A 21,306-nucleotide genomic window follows, 5' to 3' on the forward strand; every position below is an offset into this window, starting at 1 on the left:
AGCCACTTAGTGGTAGAGAATGGGATCAGGCTGGCGCGTTTTCAGCTCATCATGTTAAGCGGAGTTGAGCAGAGTAACTGTAATAAGTTTAGAATAAGTCTTGGGTCAGACTTGAAGTTGTACTGTAATAAGTAAGTAATAAGAACATAGAAAAGAGAAGCGAGATTTAAACCAAATTATCGAACCACCTTGCTGGAGGTATTTTCTGGCTGCGCTCTCTGGTTGAATGATAACGCTCAAGAACTTTAATAAATATAAGTACTTATGTCTAATTCTACTTTGAAAAGATCTTTATCAGCCTACCTATATCTTATATCATTCTAGGTATCATATGTTCTACCTAGAGAATAAGAATAATATTAATTTTAAAGAAATAACCTTCTTAGCAATTATCAATGTCCTGTATATAGGAGTAGGACACTAGGCAATCTAATGAATTCAACGCCAAAAATTTTATTACGAACTAATTTTGTACAAACTACTCAGAACTATATTTATTTGACATACCTATTATTAATAATTACTACAAGTACTAAATAACATTTAACAAACGAAAGTAGGTCAAATTACGTGTTACACACCACGGAAATAAAATAAATACCTAGAATTAGGAGTAATACCAGTATAAAGTTACATAGACGTATTAGTGCACAATTATAAACGGGTTATATTTTATGCCTCCTTTCTTAGCCAGGATGACTAATTTTAGAAAGTAAACATTCACTAGGTATTAGCTGCAGTTTTCCTGTTTGCCCTATTTTGGTACAATGCGGTTGAGAAACTGTGGGACTACACTCAATAGTAATAAAAATATGTAATTTTGTGTAAATTTCTCATAATATGTACCCTGTTTAAATTGTTCTCGAGTGTACGCCTTATCCAGGTGGTCAGATCATTAGGTATCTATTAGTCAATTTAAGTTTCTAATGCACAATGCACTGAACTGTTACCGTAAAATGGGGTGAGTAGGGTCAAAACTGAAATTCAAACCTCGATAACATTTTATTTAAACTGAATGGTGTATATAATAAGTGTTCCGGACGTTTGTATTTTAGTTTTTATTTTATTTTGGGTAGTTCCATTTCATAACTTTGACGATAAAGAGGAAACGTAGTGCCTCGTATTTGGGGTGAGAGGGGTTTTCATACAAAGGTGATTTTGGAAGATTGTTGGATCGATTTTTCTTTATTATGCGTATCACTATAGCTCCATTTTAAATTGGAATACATTATTTTTGTAGCAGTTGCCTTAAAATCCCTTCTCACCCCCCTCTCAAACCTTCTCTCCCCATTCATAACCCACCTCTCCCCGCGAAACCTACTCACCTCGTTTTACGGTACGTAAATAAACTTGCAAGTTGATAGCAATTTCTTTAACCTTTACAAGGTTTATTTATTTAATCGTATGGCAAATAAAAAAACCTGGTAAAGGTTAAAGAAATTGCTGCCAACTTTACCAGGTATAAGTTACTTTTAGATTTAAAAATCTAACGGAGTGACAGTTTTTCAATGCTAACATTATCCATTCAACTAAAGCTTGTGCATACTAAAATCAATCACTGTGACATTTTCAGACGTAAAAATATGTAGAAAAGCGATCATTGCAAGTCAAAAGCATTATTTCGTGTTTTGATATCCATCTAGATTGGAAAATCAATAAAAGTCGCTGTTATAAAAGCTAGTGCTCGTCAATTGGGATTAGGTAGCCGAGCGGACTTATGTTACCCTAACGAGCCGACCTAAAAATCCCCCCATAACATCAAAAAGATGACGAATTATTTGGTAGGTGTGTCTATTTGTCTAACGACTTAGCACCATTACGTCACCCACATTTGCATAAAACGAGTAGGTGGGTTACTTGCCATGCCACTCGCGTCACTAAGCCCGCTATTGACTTGTCATGCTACTCGCATGCCAGTAGCAAAGCGCTAGTTTAGTGCGTTTGAATTCAAAGTTGTATGCACGTGCGAAACAAATGGAAGATGCTAGATGTGCCAGAATTGTTTGAAAATACCGTTCATGGTAAAGTTTTTTATATAAGGTATAAGGTACCTTTTTTAAGGTATTTTCTTTTGAAGTTCTCGTAGACAGTCTCTAAGACCGACTAGGCTTGGAGGCCCATTAATTTGATACAGCGGCAGCTGACGTTCACGACTTTCACGAGACTTCACGAAGCATATTTTCCTAAAGTACTTTAATAGTTGCGCCGTTATAAGTCTTTCTGGCTCGCGGTACACATTATATAAAACATCAATCATATATCAGATGTTTATAACTCGACATAGGTCTCCTTCAAGGACCTTTACAACGACCAGTCGTACGTTACTCTCATCTAATTGACTATTTGAACAGATCCACCTTATTGGAGTCTTTTCTCACTGCAAAATCCGGTCTCAAAAACTGCAATCCAAAGCATACCTAATGTTCATCACTTCATCAGTCTCATGTGTTTATTAGTCACGTGCCGAGGTTAAGATCTCTGAGTGTCGGCGGAAGAGCCAATTTATTTAAGTGCACTTTATTGCTGATCGCATGCTTTAAATAGCAGCTGTTCTCTAAATATGTTTTGTCCTCTAGCCACAGATTATAATTATAATAGTTATTGATATAATAGTTATAGTGCTCTAGCCACTCAGATGCCTAAAAAAGGTCTTGTATTCTATGGGCGAATAAACTTTTTGACGAACAATTCTTATCACTAAATCAAAATTATTCACCGAATATTCTTATCGTGCGTGGTACGACGTCTTAAAACGTCGTCATTGGCAAAATCCCTCCTGCCAATACACACAAGAGGGGAAAGCCATAAAAAAAAACTTTTTGACAACCGGTTAATACGATAATACGAGCATTGAGTTTGATTGTACGAAGATGATGATGTTTTACTTCTCATTAAAGAAGTTGTCGAGATTGTCGCTTCCAGGTGGCCTAGCCAAGGTGACGATCGCTCGGTGAGCGATTCGATGGCGAAGCGCGCCATCAAATCGCTTTGTGTAACGTATCTCTATCACTAGCGATTGAGTTACTAATGTGTTGCAGAAAGTTTTTTGACATATATTTGTATTGCATAATGCTACTTGGCAGAAATGTCGTTTGGCATAAATACATTTCGCATAGTATCATTCAGCATACAATCACTTCGCAGAGTTTTATTATCCAGAAGCATATTTTGGCATACTGTTGATGATCATAATAGTATTTTAAACGAATATTGATTTCGCAGATAAATGTATTGCATACTATTTTGGTGGCATAAAGCTATCAAGTTTAATTAAAGGTGATGTTATAAATGGTTTTAATTGACTTACCAATGTGCTGCAGTACCTAGTATGCTCTAACATAATCTGTTTTTATGGCAGTTGATCTTACTTTTCTGGTAGCCGTTCGTTTTTGTAGGAGGTCGCAGCTCTAACCTAACCTAAACTATTTTTCTGACAGCCATTCGTTTTTGCAGGAGGTCGCAGCTCTAACCTAACCTATTTTTCTGACAGCCATTCATTTTTGTAGGAGGTCGTAGCTCTAACCTAACCTATTTTTCTGACAACCATTCGTTTTTGTAGGAAGTCGCGGCTCTAACCTAACCTAACCTATTTTTCTGACAGCCATTCGTTTTTGTAGGAGGTCGCAGCTCTAACCTAACCTATTTTTCTGACAGCCATTCGTTTTTGTAGGAGGTCGCAGCTTTAACCTAACCTAACCTATTTTTCTGACAGCCATTCGTTTTTGTAGGAGGTCGCAATTCTAACTTAACCTAATCTTCTTTTCAGGCACACGTCCAATTTTGTTGGGGTCGCAGTTCTTACTCACTTTTCTCCTAGCAGAAAAAAAACATTATGCCATAATAAGAATATGCTGCAGGATGGTTATGGTACATAAAATTATGCAAAATTAAAGTCTGCAACAGTAATCTTCTGCTTAATGATATGCTGCAAAATGTATTGTATGCGTAGTAAATAGTAATGCCAAGTAATAGTTATGCAAAATTATGATTCGACTAAAAGTGTTTCTGCGATAGATGTTATGCGAAATGTATTTCTGACAAACAATATTATGCCAGATGAGGGGAACCCCTAGCGATTCGATAGCGAAGCGTAAGCGATCGTCACCTTGACTAGGCCGTCAGTATCGTTTGGTCGCGATTAATCAATCGCACAGCGACTAACGGCCGAGTCCGGTGTACCTGCAGCGAGTGCAGCGTGCCTGCATTACTGTTACAGTCGCGACTTGTAGTCACTACAGTATAGTGACGTGATCAGTTATTTACTACTTAAGTTAATACTATAATATTGAGGTTGGTTGTATGAAGATGTTGATGTGTCATTGTCTGATGAACTTCAACATAAATAATTAGAGATTGTCGCTTCCAGTGGCGTTTAGTCGCGACTAATCAATCGCAGTGACTAACGGCTGAGTCAGGTGTACAGCTGTGAGTTATCAGCTTTGGTGCACCGCAGTAATGATTCAGTACCCTTACCACGAGTTTGACACCGACAAATTTTGATAGCGAATGCAGAAGTTACTGTTTTTCGACCCATAAGAAGAAAGTTCAACAGTCTCAAATTTTAAAAGAACGTACAGTCGTACAACTTCCTAAACAACACCTCAAATAAGCAAATGACCAACACGCCCAGATTCAGCGGCGGTAGCACGGTCGCATATTTATCGCTTGTCACCATGCCGTCACGTTCTAGCAAGTATGTAAGTGGGAAAGTGACGGGCATAGTGACAAGCGATAAAATGGAACCATGCTGCGCCCGCAGTACCGCTTCGTCGAACCTCCACTTCCGTAGCATTTGACATTGACACGTGCTTGACTCATAGCATAGGTACTATGCTCAGTTGCCCGGGCGCATGCAATAACGAAACCATTCTAAAACCCAACGGTGTCAACTGCCGTTACCATTCAAGGAAATATAGACCTTTATCACTACGAATTAAGATTGATTTTACAAGTACACTTGATAACGTTTCATGCAATTTAGATTACCTATAGATTCATATGATTGATATGATTTCACTGTGACAAACAGGGCTCGGAACCGGTTTTTTTGTAAAACCCAAAATAGCCCAGTATTTTTAATTATTTTATGCTCTTTACGTAGGCAGGAATCATGTATTTAGGTAACACCTTCGTATTATTAGATTGTCCCATTAAAAATGAAATAATAAACCAAAGAACGAAAAAGAACGAAATAATACCGGTATTTTTTGTATGAAGAAAAAACCGGTTCCGAGCCTTGGTGACAAAGTACGCAATGGTACAAAAATGAAATGTTTTGATCGTAGGTAGGTACATTATTAATATTATTAATTAAGTTAATTATTAATTGTTAAATATTTCATTAAATGTTTACAAATACAACACTGTTTTATCCTAATACGTACGTCATATATAATTTGTGGTTACCTATACGTATCTAATACTTGAGGAATGAGGATACCTACATGTTTTGTAAGACGCAGACGTGTTTTAATAATAACATGGTGCAGATGACGTAGGTACATATATTATTATTATGTAGGTATAAAATAAACAGGCTTAAAGGGGCCCACTGATTAACAGTCCGCCGGACGATATCGGCCTGTCAGTTAGAACAAAAAGTTGACAGTTCCGAACAACTGACAGGCCGATACCGTCCGGCGGACTGGTAATCAGTGGGCCCCTTTAGTATTAGGCAAGTCCATCAATATATACAGGTAATTGTTTAGAAAAATAATGTATTCGTTTAAATTTGTACCTAGTGTAAATCATTCCATGCTGAAAACTAAAGTTTACTGGTCAAAAAATCTAGGGTAGAAAAATCAAGATTTTAAACCTATAAAAAATATTATTTTCTGAATTCCCCTATAGCTAGGTCCCTACTTGAATCTTTTATAATTTATATTACTAATGAGTACATCAGTAATTATGATTCACATTGTACCTAAGTTAAGTACCTACCCTGCCTAATAACTCATGAAACCACAAAAATAAATTATTCGTTTAATTTTGTTGCTTTTTATATCTGTACAATTCAGTTGTAATTTTAATTGCATGCGGTTACTTAATGATGTTATTTTTATTTCCACAATTAATTAATCATTAATTAACCGTATACAAAGCACTTAACAAGGAAAAGTATTCAACTGTCGGGCTCCGATTTAGTTTACGTATTTTAATATAAAAAAAAAACTTTACTTTAGACCAAAAGCGATCCATATTTAGTTAGTAACATTTTAGACTTAACACTATGTTAGTTAGTGATGGGTAGGACATCAATTTAAAATGAGTTTGTATGAGTACCTCATTTTCTAAAATGAGGTGTTACAATGTCTTACTTCAAATGAGGTGAGGTACTAGCATATTTTCAGCGTCAACTATTCCATTAATTCCAACAGCGTCAATTTTTTTAAGATGTATGTAAGCTTGCAGCGCTTACGCTTGTTGTCTTTCGTGTTTAATTGTTAACGTATTTTCGGTGGTGACGCGAAGCGATATTGAAGTACGTCGCATGTCGGTCTCACTCCCTCTTTGGGTATTTCTAATTCATTGTTTCATTTTGAAAGGATTTTGAGGGGTTCATGTCACAGAGAGGCGGCGAGTGGACCTTTTGTCGTTGCAATAAGGTTTGTAGTTCGGCAGTTGACAGTGTGGATCATTACTCGTTTCTTCATTTGAGACATTTGAGTTTTGAGTGTCGGCGAGCTGGCGAGCACCTAGCGCCTCGCGCAATCCAAGGACTCTGTTGCGAATTGTGAGGAGTGTATGAGTTTTGAGGGTCGCGAGACTCGCGAGTGAATTTGAACGGATAAGAGTTTTTTGAAATTTGAAGTGTGGCAAGAGGTGTTTGTGATGCGCGCGAGTAAATGAGTAAAATGAATAGAGGAGTGAAGTAAGACATTTTTACGGTACGAAGTACTGCGACAAATTAACAAAATGAGTGGTACAAATGAGGTGCCTCACGAGTGAGCGACTCAACACTAATGTTAGTAACCTAAGTCTACTTAGACATACCTATGTATGTTGGATTAGAGAGTAGTTTCAAATAACAGACACGTTTTTTTGCCCAATCCTAACCTATTAGGAGAAATACTTTTTCAAAGAACTACTTACAATTGAAGGGATGTTTACAAAAACAACATAACTGCTTAGAGCGGTTGACACTTTTTTAAGAACATTGTTAATATTGAATAATTTTACGGTTTAGACTCACTTGTTTTAAGTCACTCGCGCGACATGTTTCGGAGAGCCTAGGTCTCCTTTCTCAAGCACTAACAGTGCGAGCAGCGTTCACGACGGCCGTGTATCGCGTACACGCACGCTGCGCGCGCGCCGAGAAAACCGGTTGGGGGAGGTCTTCCACTGTCATTGTAGGCGGGCATAGTGGTGTCTTTGGGCTTTGGTCACCTAACACTTGTAGCGATACACAGCACGAACTCACTATGTCCACTACACTGTCACAACACTCACTGGTATTCTTCTGAGGAATCACAGGCTTCCATGCTGGCGGCACAGTCCAGCCGCTATCCCGATTGAATACCAGTGAGTGTTGTGACAGTGTAGTGGACATAGTGAGTTCGTGCTGTGTATCGCTACAAGTGTTAGGTGACCAAAGCCCAAAGACACCACTATGCCCGCCTACAATGACAGCGAAAGACCTCCCCCAACCGGTTTTCTCGGCGCGCGCGCAGCGTGCGACGCGGCGTGCCGCAGTACGCGATACAAAGCCGTCGTGAACGCTGCTCGCATTGTTAGTGCTTGAGAAAGGAGACCTAGGCTCTCCGAAACATGTCGCGCGAGTGACTTAAAACAAGTGAGTCTAAACCGTAAAATTATTCAATGTTAGCATGTCTCACAACAGTTTAAATTCGAACATTGTTAATCGTTTCAGGTGTCAACCAGTGTAGTCAGTTATGTTGTTTTTGTAAACATCCCTTCAATTGTGTACCTACTATAGTTTACAAGAGTGTGTGCACATGATACTGTAAAAGCCCGAAACACGGTTTTAAACCGTAAAACGGAGGAACCGGTAAAACCTAAAATTAACCAATTTGAATCGGTAAAAGTACAAAATATTTAGTTGAGGTCATTAATTTCGGACTTTTACCGTGCATAGTAAAATTTAAAGGTTTTGAAACTGATGATAAATACAGATTTATGGAATACATCCCATTAATGGTGTCATGTCCATCATAGGGGTATGTTTACTACAATATGACTGTTTTAGGAATTTTCTTTGTTGTATTGGCGCCGCCCGAGGCCCTACGTGTCCATAACCGGTTTTCCTTTACTTGTCACTTTATGTGCACATATTATCATGAGTCACACATGGTATTTCTACATTTTTCCCAGGCACAGTCGCCATCAGATATATTATATCGGAGCGGTCGAGGTGCTCATAAAATATCTGAACACGCCTCTATTCTCAAAGTGTTATGGATGACTCACGTTAGACCGCGCCGTGTCCGGGCCGGAGCTTCCGGAGCTTCGTGTTCTATGGAAAGCATCACGTGATCACCGGGCATCTGTCATAGAAAAGCGCCGGAAGCTCCGGCCCGGACACGGCCCGGTCTAACGTGAGTCATCCTTTAGAGTGCGTGTTCAGATATTTGTGATCACCTTGGCCGCTCTGATATATCTATTGGCGACTGTATGTATAAGGCTAACGCCAGCGTCTATCCATTTTCCTTTACTGACTCAGACCTCAGCTTCCTTATTGGAATCTCGATTACATGACTATGTGAGAAAGAATTTTAGCAATTAAGTACTTAGGTATAATGTATGTTTGATGTTTAAGCGCATGTTGATTCATTTTCTTTATAAGTATGTAGTTTATATCGTGTATTCTTCTTCTTCCTCGCGTTGTCCCGGCATTTTGGCCATTGGAGCCTGGGGTCCGCTTGGCAACTAATCCCAGGAATTGGCGTGGGCACTAGTTTTTACGAAAGCGACTGCCATCTGACCTTCCTACCCAGAGGGTAAACTAGGCCCGTATTGGGATTAGTCCGGTTTCCTCACGATGTTTTCCTTCACCGAAAAGCGACTGGTAAATATCAAATGATATTTCGTACATAAGTTCCGAAAAACTCATTGGTACAAGCCGGGGTTCGAACCCGCGACCTCCGGATTGAAAGTCGCATGCTCTTACCGCTAGGCCACCAGTTTATATCGTGTATGAAAGAAAATAAATGCTTATAATATAATGTCAATCATTTAATGACATACGATAATCGACAAATATATATATATATGGGTATGAGAGATGCGACAAAAAAGTCATAGTGATCATTTTCATACACTGATTTAAACTTATATAAACACATTATGAAAATGTACAACGGGACTTAATCGCATATTTAAGTTTTAAGAGTTACCTCCGACGTTTCGAGGACGGCGTTGTTGTCGGCGGTGTTGTTGTGAGTCTTCTCCGAGACAACGGGGACAACGCTGTCCTCGAAACGTCGGAGGTAAATCTTAAAACTTAAATACGCGGTCCCGTTGTACATTTTCATACAACTGTCAAGTTTCGATTTACATCTTCTACTTGTGTCATTTGGCGAACCCCCGATTTTCTGATATATATTACTAATAATAATATTATCTGTTAAGGTAGTTCTTCTTGCTCGAATTTCATACAAACTTTTTTGGCTACTAACTCCTATTATATAGGGTAATAGTAGGTAAAAGTATTTGGTCAAGTCTACACAGATATAATAAAATTACTACAATCAGACTAGACACAAATTGGCATCTTCTAACACATTTTAAAAGTAGCAATGCTTATACTGTATTTTGAGATTTTTGAGCATGACTGCACATATATATGATCAAGTCATTTTGAATGGAAATTCCAATGTCTTCAATGCTAAATATAGTTTCTCAAAGGACTGTCTAATTTCAAACAAAGACAGAGAGAATCATACTATCTTATCTTACACTAGTACTAGCACCCAAAAAAAAGGATGAGTATAGTTTTTCTTGTTCTTATTTACTGACAAATTGGTTTGACCAACTATAGCTAGCGAATATAAACATGACAAAGAGTAAATCAATTATCATTTACGATTAAAAAAGTATTCGCCTAATTACTCAATCTTATCAGACACGGGCTTAGTTATCTTAACGCACGTGGGTAAAGTGACATAACTCAAAACCAACAAATTTATGTTACAACGAAAAATTTAATTATTCACTGTTTGATCTCAAATCAAAATTAAGGAGGGACGAAATTAAATAACGTGTTTAAAAATTAGAGGGGCTACCGCTAAAACCAAATTTCGCTAATTGCGAGGATCTTTCTCTTTTACTCCAATGAAGGCGTAATTAGAGTGACAGAGAAAAATGCCCACAGTTTGCGAAATTCGGTTTTCGCGGTAGCCCCTCAGACCGGGAGTAAAACTGTGCCTAGCCTAGTCAGTAGTGACCCTGCCTACGAACCAGGAGGTTCAGGGTTCGAGTCCCGGTAAGGTCGATCAATGTTGGAATGTCCTCAAATATTTATTTATAATTTACTAGCGAGCCACCTCGGCTTTGCACGGGTTAACAAATTATACATAAACCTTCCTCTTGAATCACTCTATCTATTAAAAAAAAACGACATTAAAATCCGTTTCGTAGTTTTAAGAATCTAAGCATACATAGGGTCAGACAGACAGCGGGAAGCGACTTTGTTTTATACTATGTAGTGATGATTACAAAATAAGCGATAGCTATCAGTATGAGCATTGTTTAATATCTGTCCATTGACCCCTTTAAATAGATTTGGCAAAACCTTTAATAAATTTTGTTTTCACCTCAGCAGCTCGAACAAGGGTACTTTGCTACTTAAAAACAGTGAGCAAAATGCGATTTTGCTCACTGAGTGAGACAAAATGAGCAAAATTCGATTTTGCTCACTCAGTGAGCAAAATGCGATTTGGCTCACTGTTTTTAAGTAGCAAAGTACCCTTGTTCGAGCTGCTGAGGTGAAAACTTAATTGTTGGTATATCTTAAGAAAATATGAGTGAATAGGTAAGTGATGAAGAAGGAATACATTTTTCTGGTTCTCTAATATGTTCTCACTGCTCAGAAAAGTTTTGTGAACTACACGAGATCAAAGTTATTTACATCTCGTGCGCTTTTGAGTCCCTTACTACGCTCAAGATTCTAAATTAGATTCACTCGCTACGCTCGTGAATCTATTATAGAATCTTTAGCTTGCACGGGACTCAAAATAAGCACTCGAAGAAATATCAAACTTTGATCTCTTGTTGTACAAATAACTATTCTTTCTAGTAAACGTAAATGTTAAAGGACAGAAAGCCCTGACCTACTTTGTAAAAACGTGCTTTCAAGAAACATGTTTCACTTAATTTGGCGTGACACACGCTGAGTGGGGTTCTCTTTTCAAAAACCGTCTAAACTTTCCTTGTCTCGTAGATTAGAGGCGAAAAGATGAAAATACTTCTACACATTTTCACTGCTTTAAAAACTAACCCAACCTAAAACCTAATTGCACAGTATATTGCTGTGCAAATCACATTTTTTTAAGGACGTATTTATTTCATTTCTTCTTTAAAATAGCTCTCATTTTAAGGTCAACAGTAAAAGGTGTGCCTCTGAAATATATATTTAGGGAAGTGATAAAAGTTACTTGAAGGCTTAAAAACTTTACGATTAAAAGCATAGGTACCTATTCCAAAATTAAGCCCGCTTTGAAAATGGCGTAATATCGCGAAAGACTTGATTATCCGTAAAGATGACGAAAATTTAAAATATGAATATTAAAAATGAACGTGTAAAAAGAAAAAGGAATTTTCGCACTTTATGTCATTCTTGTAAGTATTGTTGGGTTTTGTTTGTAGGTCAGAGTTTGGCCTGGTTTTGTATGAGAAAAGGGTCGATTTAAGTATGTTTTGCGCGAAAAAGTACTTATGATACTTTATAGCTTGGATGTGTATACGGTGTTATTAAATTTTGTATTGTATTGGAAGGAGCATACATGCGTAGAGTATTTAGATATTTTAGATACAAAATGGCGTAACAGCTCAGAATATGTGACGAAAGCATTACATTTTTATTATTTAGGGAATGTATTGTAAAATATATAACATCTTTGATATCAGTGACAGAGCATTGCGCCCGCTGAAGATCATGGTTTTATTATTAATGTATACGAACGTGACGTATCATTTTTTATTTTATTATTTTTTACACCATTTTGTTTTATTGTGGATTACATCCGTCATCTTTCAGCAAGTGTAAAACTCATAGTTTATGTACAACAATAAACGATTCTATATTTAATAGGCTCAAGCTACATTGTAGTCATTTAATTTCGTCTCACCTCAACTATACGTAAAGTTAAGATAAATATAAAGATAAAAAATAGTTTATTCAAGTAGGCATATTACAATGCGCTTATGAACGTCAAATAAAGCTCAAGCGTCAATCTAATTTAGGTACCTACCGGAAATTATAAATTCTTGACTTACATCCTTGTTAACTAGCGAGCGAATTAGAATATTATCGCTCAAGATAAAACGATAATTAACAGATAATAGCGATAACCGATTATTTTATTGACAAAAAGAATTGGACCAACGCGGATTAAACATGTGTAAGTAATCGGCATTTATTTATTAGAGTTGTGCTAATTCTTGACAGCAAAATCTATCTCAATAGTGTATTAAATACCTAGGGCAATAAAGTAAGAAATAGGTATCTCATATCACATGTAAGGTGTGTTAATCTTTTTCCAGTCCGATGGAGCCGGATAGCGGCAAATTCGTTTAGCGCAACGCGCTGAAAGCGCTTAATTTCCGCACAGGGAACAGAAAATAGTGCGAAAAGTAAGAACTTCGTAAAGAGTGGCGATAAACTATGGGAAACCCAATTAATTAGTGAAAACTTAGTCTCACCTTCGATACACACTGTCTCCGTTATCAGCCATATTCGAACTTTAAGATACCTACGTCATATATTAGATATAGAAACGATATGGATTGGATATGTCAGTGTCACACAAGTCTCAAAAGTTAGGTTTTTGTTTGAAGAAAGTTTTGTTTATCTTAAAGTTCGAATATGGTTGTTTGTCTACAAACTCTGGTATTACCAAGGAAAACCCGTTAACCACAGACCACTGACCATCCAGCCTCTAGACTCAACTTAGGCCAATTCTTTCATGAAACCGATGCTGCCAAAAATACAGGGGTGCGGGGGACGAGATGAGCGAGTCCCGTGCCGTGATTGGTCCGTTCAAACACACGTGGGCGTCAGACAGAAATATCTGCCGGGCGCTAGTGATGTGACACGTTGAATAATAACATTGTCAATCACGGTCAATAATGTAATAACAGTAATAATATGCAAGCATGTTTTGAATGCTATGTTGATTCGTTCGTTCGAAAACATTAATCCATAACGATGTGGTTTCGTTCGTTCGAAAACATTAATCCATAACGATGTGGTTTCGTTAGCAGGTGTATCTGCTTTATATAATTAATTTAAAAATAAACTATTGGTAAAAAGGCGTCTTATGGGATTTAGAGAAGCGCGAGACGAGACGAGATGCGGATGCGGATATTCGCAACATCCCTGCTTGGAAGCACTTCATTCACGCAGCTCGCCCTTCGGCCTCGCTTTACTGAGGGTTGCACGCTTGGGAGTCGGGGTGAAGGCTTCGGGCCTTCGGCGGGTCAGCCTTCGGCCTCCCAGCCTGATATTCGCCCTTCGGGTTCGCTTAACCTACTTGGAAATTTTCCTTTGCCCGTGTCCGCCGCCATTTTGAGTGTTAATAAAAAATAATTCACATACTAATCTTGGGCCCCCAAGCTCGCCGCATGCCAAATCTCAACGCGCTCAAACCAAATTGAAAAAAAAATCATATCATAATCATAATCATAATTCTTTATTGCAACCATGGTATTACAAGGTGTTCTTATGTTAGTTAGTACATTTTGAAACTTTTTAAATGCAATTTGTGTTGTCTCGGGCCCTCTATGGCATTTGGTCGAGCACCCCCCACCTATCTCTCACCTTTGAAGCTTTTCATAAAAAATAAGTGGCCATTTTTACCGCCATATTGGTTTTATTAAAAAAAAATTCTATAGGAATACAGCTAGGTGACCCCGAGTTTTCGTGACCAAAATTTTAGCGCGCTGGGAGCATTTTGAAAAATGATCGCCATTTTGAATCCGCCATTTTGAAAAAATAATGGCGGCTTCAGAAACTGTCAGCGTCCCTCTATGACATTTGGTCGAGCATCTCCCACGTATCTGTCACCGTTTAGTGACCAAAAGTCGGATAATCCGGTAGACCAAAAGTCGGATTTTTCTGGAAGTCACCAAACCACCCCCTCTATACGACCGTATCAAAGTCAAATACCCCAGGAACCCCCTTCTGAGAGAGCAATTATGTCAATTAATCAGTCGGGTTGCGGCTTTATATACAGGGTGGATTTTCTTTTTGGCTCAGTGAGGGCAGCTACCAGATCCCGTACTGCTACGAGAAAACGGTCTTAGGAGACCTTCCCTCGATTTCAAATTAGATCCCATTCCTATTGAGGATCAAAAGCTTGTATGGAAGCAAAAAAAAATTCCGGCTAGAAAAGCCACAAATCGAGGAAAACTTTTCCCATAATATTTGAATGAAAATGAAAACTTTTATTTTTCACATGCTACTTTTGTATGCCAATCGATTCCATTCCTATCCAGTATCAATAGTTTCCTAGGGGTCGACTTACGGTAATGTACTAAAAAGCCACAAATTAATAAAAACTTTTTCCATACATTTACTATGGAGAAAATGTGAAATTTTATTCACAATTTTCTACCTCGCCCATCATTCGTACAGCAATGTCTTCATACAGTGTTATGGTTCTTAAATGTAACAGGACAGGACTGATTGGCCAAATATTATGGGAAAAGTTTTCCTCGATTTGTGGCTTTTCTAGCCGGAAATTTTTTTTTGCTTCCATACAAGCTTTTGATCCTCAATAGGAATGGGATCGATTGGCATAAAAAAAAATGACCTTTTTCTCGTATCCTGTATGTTTTTTCCAAAATCTGTAAATGCCAATCTTCATTAATTTGAAATCGAGGGAAGGTCTCTTAAGACCGTTTTCTCGTAGCAGTACGGGATCTGGTAGCTGCCCTCACTGAGCCAAAAAGAAAATCCACCCTGTATTCGCGGTATCCTACTATACCCACCCATTAAAAACACCCTGTATAATTCTATTAAGAGATATTACATGGTTTAAATCAAATATTTATTTGTTATTATGTAAATGAAATGTTATTTAACACAATCTAACTAAATGAAGTTTAAATTATTTGGCCGAATGTTCAAGTATCATTGCCATGTTGGCAGTCGTACACAGAAAAAAAGCAAAAATTAAAAAGTTAAACCGACGCCCACTATTCTCAACAAAAATGGAATCAAAATAATGCATTTTAAATTGCAAACGTGTGGTTTTGTATAAAATTGGTCTTGTGATTAATTTAAATTTGCAATGTTTTTATAATCGCTAAAAGTAATACGAGTACCTATGTAGTGCTGAATTGACAATATCGTTTATGTTCAAGGGAAAATTGGTACCTGACCGTAAGTGTAATTCTCATATTATTTATTTGTATTATAGTGAATTTTTCGCAAATACCTATGCGATTTGAATTGAATTACCTTGTCAATAGTAAACAATCACATTCTATGGATATGGACATCACTAGTTTGGGCTTAGGAATGTCACGTAATAAAAGACAAGAAAGGATGTATACGGATGCAGCGCGATAGAAAGAGACTTTCTTAAAAGACGTCATCGAGTTTCAAGCGCTGTCAAATTTGATGAGACGCTTAAATTAAAATATTTTTTATCCAAATCTCTAAAAAATCGGCTTACCTGTGAAATGAAATGCCATTTTTTTGTACACCAGAGTTTTTAGTGTTCTTGCCACACAATTTGACACAACAATAATGCATTTTTGATAGCAAAAACTTCTTCGAGCTACCGAAGTTTCTAGACCGAGCCCGGTCCGCCGACTGAAGTAAGCGGTGTAGGCGTGACTCGAAGATGGAGTAACGCTACCGTATGTGTGGCAGAGGGGGTAGCGCGACTATGCTATGTCTAGAGGCTGGATGGTCAGTGCCACAGACATTCGAGGTGTTTGAACGTAATTTGAAAGACGAATCAGAAATTCCCGGTTTTAAATAGGTATATTGTGGTGATTTTCACGCGTGCCGATTTGCATGTTGCCTTGTTTTATTAGGTCATAATTGTTACGCAGTAGTTAAGTTTACGTTTCCTTTGGATGCCTACACTAAAAGTTGACTCTTTAAACGTCAATATATAGTTGTACTACTACAGTCCCAATTAAACAATAGAATATAGGTAATATAAATCATTTATTTACAAACAAGATATATACAGTGGTATTACTAAAAGAAATTAAAAAAAACTAGCTTAAATCTAAAATAGGCCCTTGAGACATTGTACTGGCGACATTTCCTCGCTGTATCGCAATGCTGATACGTTGTGCGAGGTAGCCGCCAGGTAATTAGGTACATACTTATATAAACTTAAATTAAAGGTAAATTGTAACGGGTTACGCTAAAAGTCATCCACGACCCAAAGGATTAGTTTATAATTACGATAGGGTCTCGTAATTACAGATAATCCAGATAATACCAGATAATACTAGATAATACACAACTGGTTGAATTCTGCACGGGACTCTCCAATAAATTAACTGTTTATATTAGTTTTTGATAATGATCTCGCCTGTTCCGTTTTCCGGGAATTGGGAAATTAACCTGAAGGCAAATTGTGTTGTTGTTCTAACTTTTAAATATAGAATTGGGGAGTTAATGATACGCCAAAAATGTTGTGTACCTACTAAGCTTTCGCCTTTCTCAAGAATGTACCTACTTAGGTAGCCGGAAATTGTTAAAATAATTTTATACCTTTAAACGAGCAATTCTTGTATATTTATATGTATATATATTTTGAGGATCTCGGAATCGGTTCTGACGATTTCGATGAAATTTGCATATGGGGGTTTTCGGGGGCGAAAAATAGAGCTCGTCTTATATCTCTGGGAAAACATTTTTGAGTTTTAATATTTTTTCCGAGCAAAGTTCGGTTTCCCAGATATTTGTAATTGTATTTATTTATTTGCTGAATATGGGTTTACAAGGTATTAAGTAGGTAAGGTACATTTAAACTTTCATAATGCAATGCTTGATATCTATAATCTTCCGTTTTTTTTTTCCCGGACATTTTATGAATGTTAGAAAGTAATTTCGGGAAAAATACTCCCACAGCTTGTAAAACATAAATCTACATTTCAGGGCTCCCGGGACTGCTCGTGTTCCTGGCATCAGCATCAGCTCTCCGAGACTTGGAGCCTCCATCCCCGAGCCGCGTGTCCAGGAATGACCCCGTGGAAGGCTGGCTGACTGTCAGGCTGAACCATTTCAAGGCCAGCTTTAATGACACCTTCCGAATGGTGAGAGCATCTTCATATTATATCTTGTCTTCCAAGTCTAAATTCAGGGCTATCAAGTTTGATGCTCCTCCTGGCTTTAGCGTCAGCTCTCCGAGACTTGGAGCCTCCAGCCCCAAGCCGTGTGTCCAGGAATGACCCCGTGGAAGGATGGCTGACTGTCAGGCTGAACCATTTCAAGGCCAGCTTCAATGATACCTTCCGAATGGTGAGAGCTTAGCGTAGACAGATTCTGTAGGATTATTTATCGAAGGTAGGTCGTAGTAGGTGCCATGACTAAGTTCTTTAGGTACTCCAAGATACCACTGTCATCATACAGCTACAAATAACCTAGACTTATATCGAGCAGAATGTGAACCGTGAACAAGATGCATGTAACTGCGTCGAAATATCGGGAGCTCGAAAACAATACAAAAGGTAATCACGGTTCATATCGCGATCGATATAAGTCTAAAGTCTATCTTTTATTCGGTAGACTAAAATGACATTTCATAGTATGAAATGACATTTTATGTTCATACTATGAAATGTCATTTTAGTCTACCGAATAAAAAAATAGACTTTAGTGAAACTAACCGTGAATCATTCAAAACTGTTATATAAAACCTGTCCTATCATTTTCAGCGTTACTACTACAACGACGAGTTTGCCGAAAACAACAACATCGTGATTTTCGTGGGCGGTGAATGGGCCATCCATCCCGGATGGACCCAAGGGGGGTTGGCGTATGAACTAGCTGAGTTAACTAAAGCAGCACTCTTCTATACTGAGCATCGGTATTATGGAAATACTAGACCAAGCCCGTGAGTACAATATTTGACATTTATAAATGGCTTAGTTTGATCTTGAGTCACTAAAAAACCGGCCAAGTGCGAGTCGGACTCGCGCACGGAGGGTTCCGCACCATCAAGAAAAAATAGAGCAAAACAAGCAAAAAAAGCGGCCAAGTGCGAGTCGGACTCGCCCATGAAGGGTTCCGTATTTAGGCGATTTATGACGTATTAAAAAAAAACTACTTGCTAGATCTCGTTCAAACCAATTTTCGGTGGAAGTTTACATGGTAATGTACATCATATATTTTTTTTAGTTTTATCATTCTCTTATTTTAGAAGTTAGGGGGGGGGGGACACACATTTTACCACTTTGGAAGTGTCTCTCGCGCAAACTATTCAGTTTAGAAAAAAATGATATTAGGAACCTCAATATCATTTTTGAAGACCTATCCATAGATACCCCACACGTATGGGTTTGATGAAAAAAAAAATTTTGAGTTTCAGTTCGAAGTATGGGGAACCCCAAAAATTAATTGTTTTTTTTCTATTTTTGTGTGAAAATCTTAATGCGGTTTACAGAATACATCTACTTACCAAGTTTCAACAGTATAGTTCTTATAGTTTCGGAGAAAAGTGGCTGTGACATACGGACGGACAGACAGACGGACAGACAGACGGACAGACAGACAGACAGACATGACGAATCTATAAGGGTTCCGTTTTTTGCCATTTGGCTACGGAACCCTAAAAAACGGTCACCCATCCAAGTACTGACCCCGCCCGACGTTGCTTAACTTCGGTCAAAAATCACGTTTGTTGTATGGGAGCCCCACTTAAATCTTTATTTTATTCTGTTTTTAGTATTTGTTGTTATAGCGGCAACAGAAATACATCATCTGTGAAAATTTCAACTGTCTAGCTATCACGGTTCGTGAGATACAGCCTGGTGACAGACGGACGGACGGACGGACGGACAGACAGCGGAGTCTTAGTAATAGGGTCCCGTTTTTACCCTTTGGGTACGGAACCCTAAAAACGATCAATAGTTTTAGGTATTTCCCAGGGTATAGAGCTTCGAAAATTTTGTACAAAATTAGGTCTTATCGTAGTACCGTACAAGCCTAAAAAAAGGGGGTTGGTGTATGAAATAGCAGCACTCTTCTATACTGAGATTACTGAGCACCGGTATTATGGAAACACGAGGCCTAGTGCGTGAGTATTTTGGCTTATTTTGATCCTGGCGGCGTAGCACGGTCGTGTTTTTATCGCTTATCACCATGCCTATCACGTTCTCACAAGTACGTAAGTGCGAAAGGGACGCGCATAGTGATATGCGATAAAAATGGAACCGTGCTGCGCCCGCTGACATTTCTGACTCACTAAAACCTATCAATCATTATTTAGGGTATTTCCTTAAAGACTAACACCCTTTAAATTTATCTTGTTAGGGGTGAGTAATAACTCAAGTAAAACTTTTGTATTGTACGGTAATTTTAAGGCCGGATTTAGACTTGTAAGTTTCTAACGTAAAATTTATGTAAGTAGGTAACTAAGGACTGCGTTTACATCTAAAAATAAAATTAAAGTAAGTGACACTTACAAAGGTTCTGTGAGATTTACTTAAGTAAATTATAACAAAGCCAAGTATAGTTCAAATATACCTACGCTCCATAACGAGGTGCTTTAATAGGAGCACTGTGAAGAGTTGCAGCCCGCAGTCTGCATCAGATTAATATATTTAATACCTATGTATGGTATACTTATATGATAATAGTAGACGCAACTGGCTTTTGTTCCAAGTTAACGGGTACCTACAGAAATAAATATTTCACAACACTATTCCCCTTAAGTTAACTATAGTTCGTTTTTTTTAGCATTAGAAAGAACTTGAAAGAAGGTAAGCGATTTTGACATGTCTTTTAATTGAAAAACACTTTTTAAAAATCAATAACTATTACTTATGAAAGCAGAAGACTATAAAAGATCGTATTAGATTCATAATTGTTACATATTTACCGTAACTTATTTTTAAAATGTGTTTTTCAATTAAAAGACACATCAAGATTGTTTACCTTTTCTAATGCTAAAAAAACGAACTATAGCAGACTGTTTCAAAACTTTAAAACTATTCTCTCCAACTGTGCACCGGTCATCGGAGACTTAATAAGCGCTTTATAACGGTATTTATCACTTGCACGAGAGCTTATCCAGCTTCCGGCGAAGCCTTTCAAATATGCAGCTTTGTACCAGATCTCTCAGTTATGTACTCAAGACGCTAGGAGCTTCTTTGTAAATAAGTGGTAGGGGGAACAAACGGGTTGGACGGTAAAAACGCTGTTTTTTACTTTTTTGGTATTTTTTATTCATTTATTTAGGTTCGCTAACAGGTGCAATACAAAAAATACTTATAAATGACAATTTATAAAAATAAAATTGCTAGAGTATTCACCCAATTACAGGCAAACACGGCATGCATGTAACAGATGTTGCTTGACATATGTTTTTTTTTTATCCTAAGTACTAAATATCAAGGTTGCTGAAATTAGGTAACAGAATACAGAAAATAAGCTTAGTAACTAATGAGATTGATACTATCCGTAGTCTAAATTAGTATAAGTTTCCAATTTTTGCGTTAGGTTTTAGGTTAGCCTTTCGTGCTAACCATGTTCTTCTCTATAAACCTACTCTTAATTTAAGGAAAACTATTTGGAATAGGAAATAGGGTTGATTTTGTTTTATTAAATTGTACAACGGGACTCAATCACGAATTTAAGTTTTACCCTATTGGGATTTAGATTAAATTTTACATTCCTAGACGTCAAGCCTGTCTTGCTTTAAAAAAAATAGTTTCTTGTTTTACTCACCTAGCGCCACTCTCAATGTAATTTACTTCGTGTATCTTTGGTTAGAAATACCAGTCGAATAAATAAGTGTTATCAGAATTTCTTGCATTTTTATTAAATGGGCTACCGATTTCCTATAAACTATAATATACCCATTACCCCGTGGTCTCGGAGAAGAATGAATGTTTAATAATGTAGACAAATCGTGAAAGTTTAAATCATTGATTTTG

At 37.6% G+C, this 21,306-nt stretch overlaps 1 protein-coding gene across 1 annotated transcript in view; it reads left to right on the forward strand.

Annotated features, from left to right (window-relative positions):
• Window positions 1–17,138: 17,138 nt before the first annotated feature.
• The window catches only part of LOC134658612 (putative serine protease K12H4.7), a 37,731-nt gene continuing 33,563 nt past the window's right edge, over window positions 17,139–21,306 (forward strand). Inside the window, exons 1-4 of the mRNA XM_063514264.1 lie at window positions 17,139–17,151; window positions 17,306–17,404; window positions 17,511–17,668; window positions 18,085–18,263. Coding sequence (XP_063370334.1) covers window positions 17,139–17,151; window positions 17,306–17,404; window positions 17,511–17,668; window positions 18,085–18,263 — 449 coding nt within the window. The remainder of the gene's footprint in view (window positions 17,152–17,305; window positions 17,405–17,510; window positions 17,669–18,084; window positions 18,264–21,306) is intronic.

Source organism: Cydia amplana, chromosome 23 (genome assembly GCF_948474715.1).
Source record: "Cydia amplana chromosome 23, ilCydAmpl1.1, whole genome shotgun sequence".
Classification (NCBI taxonomy): Eukaryota; Metazoa; Arthropoda; class Insecta; order Lepidoptera; family Tortricidae; genus Cydia; species Cydia amplana.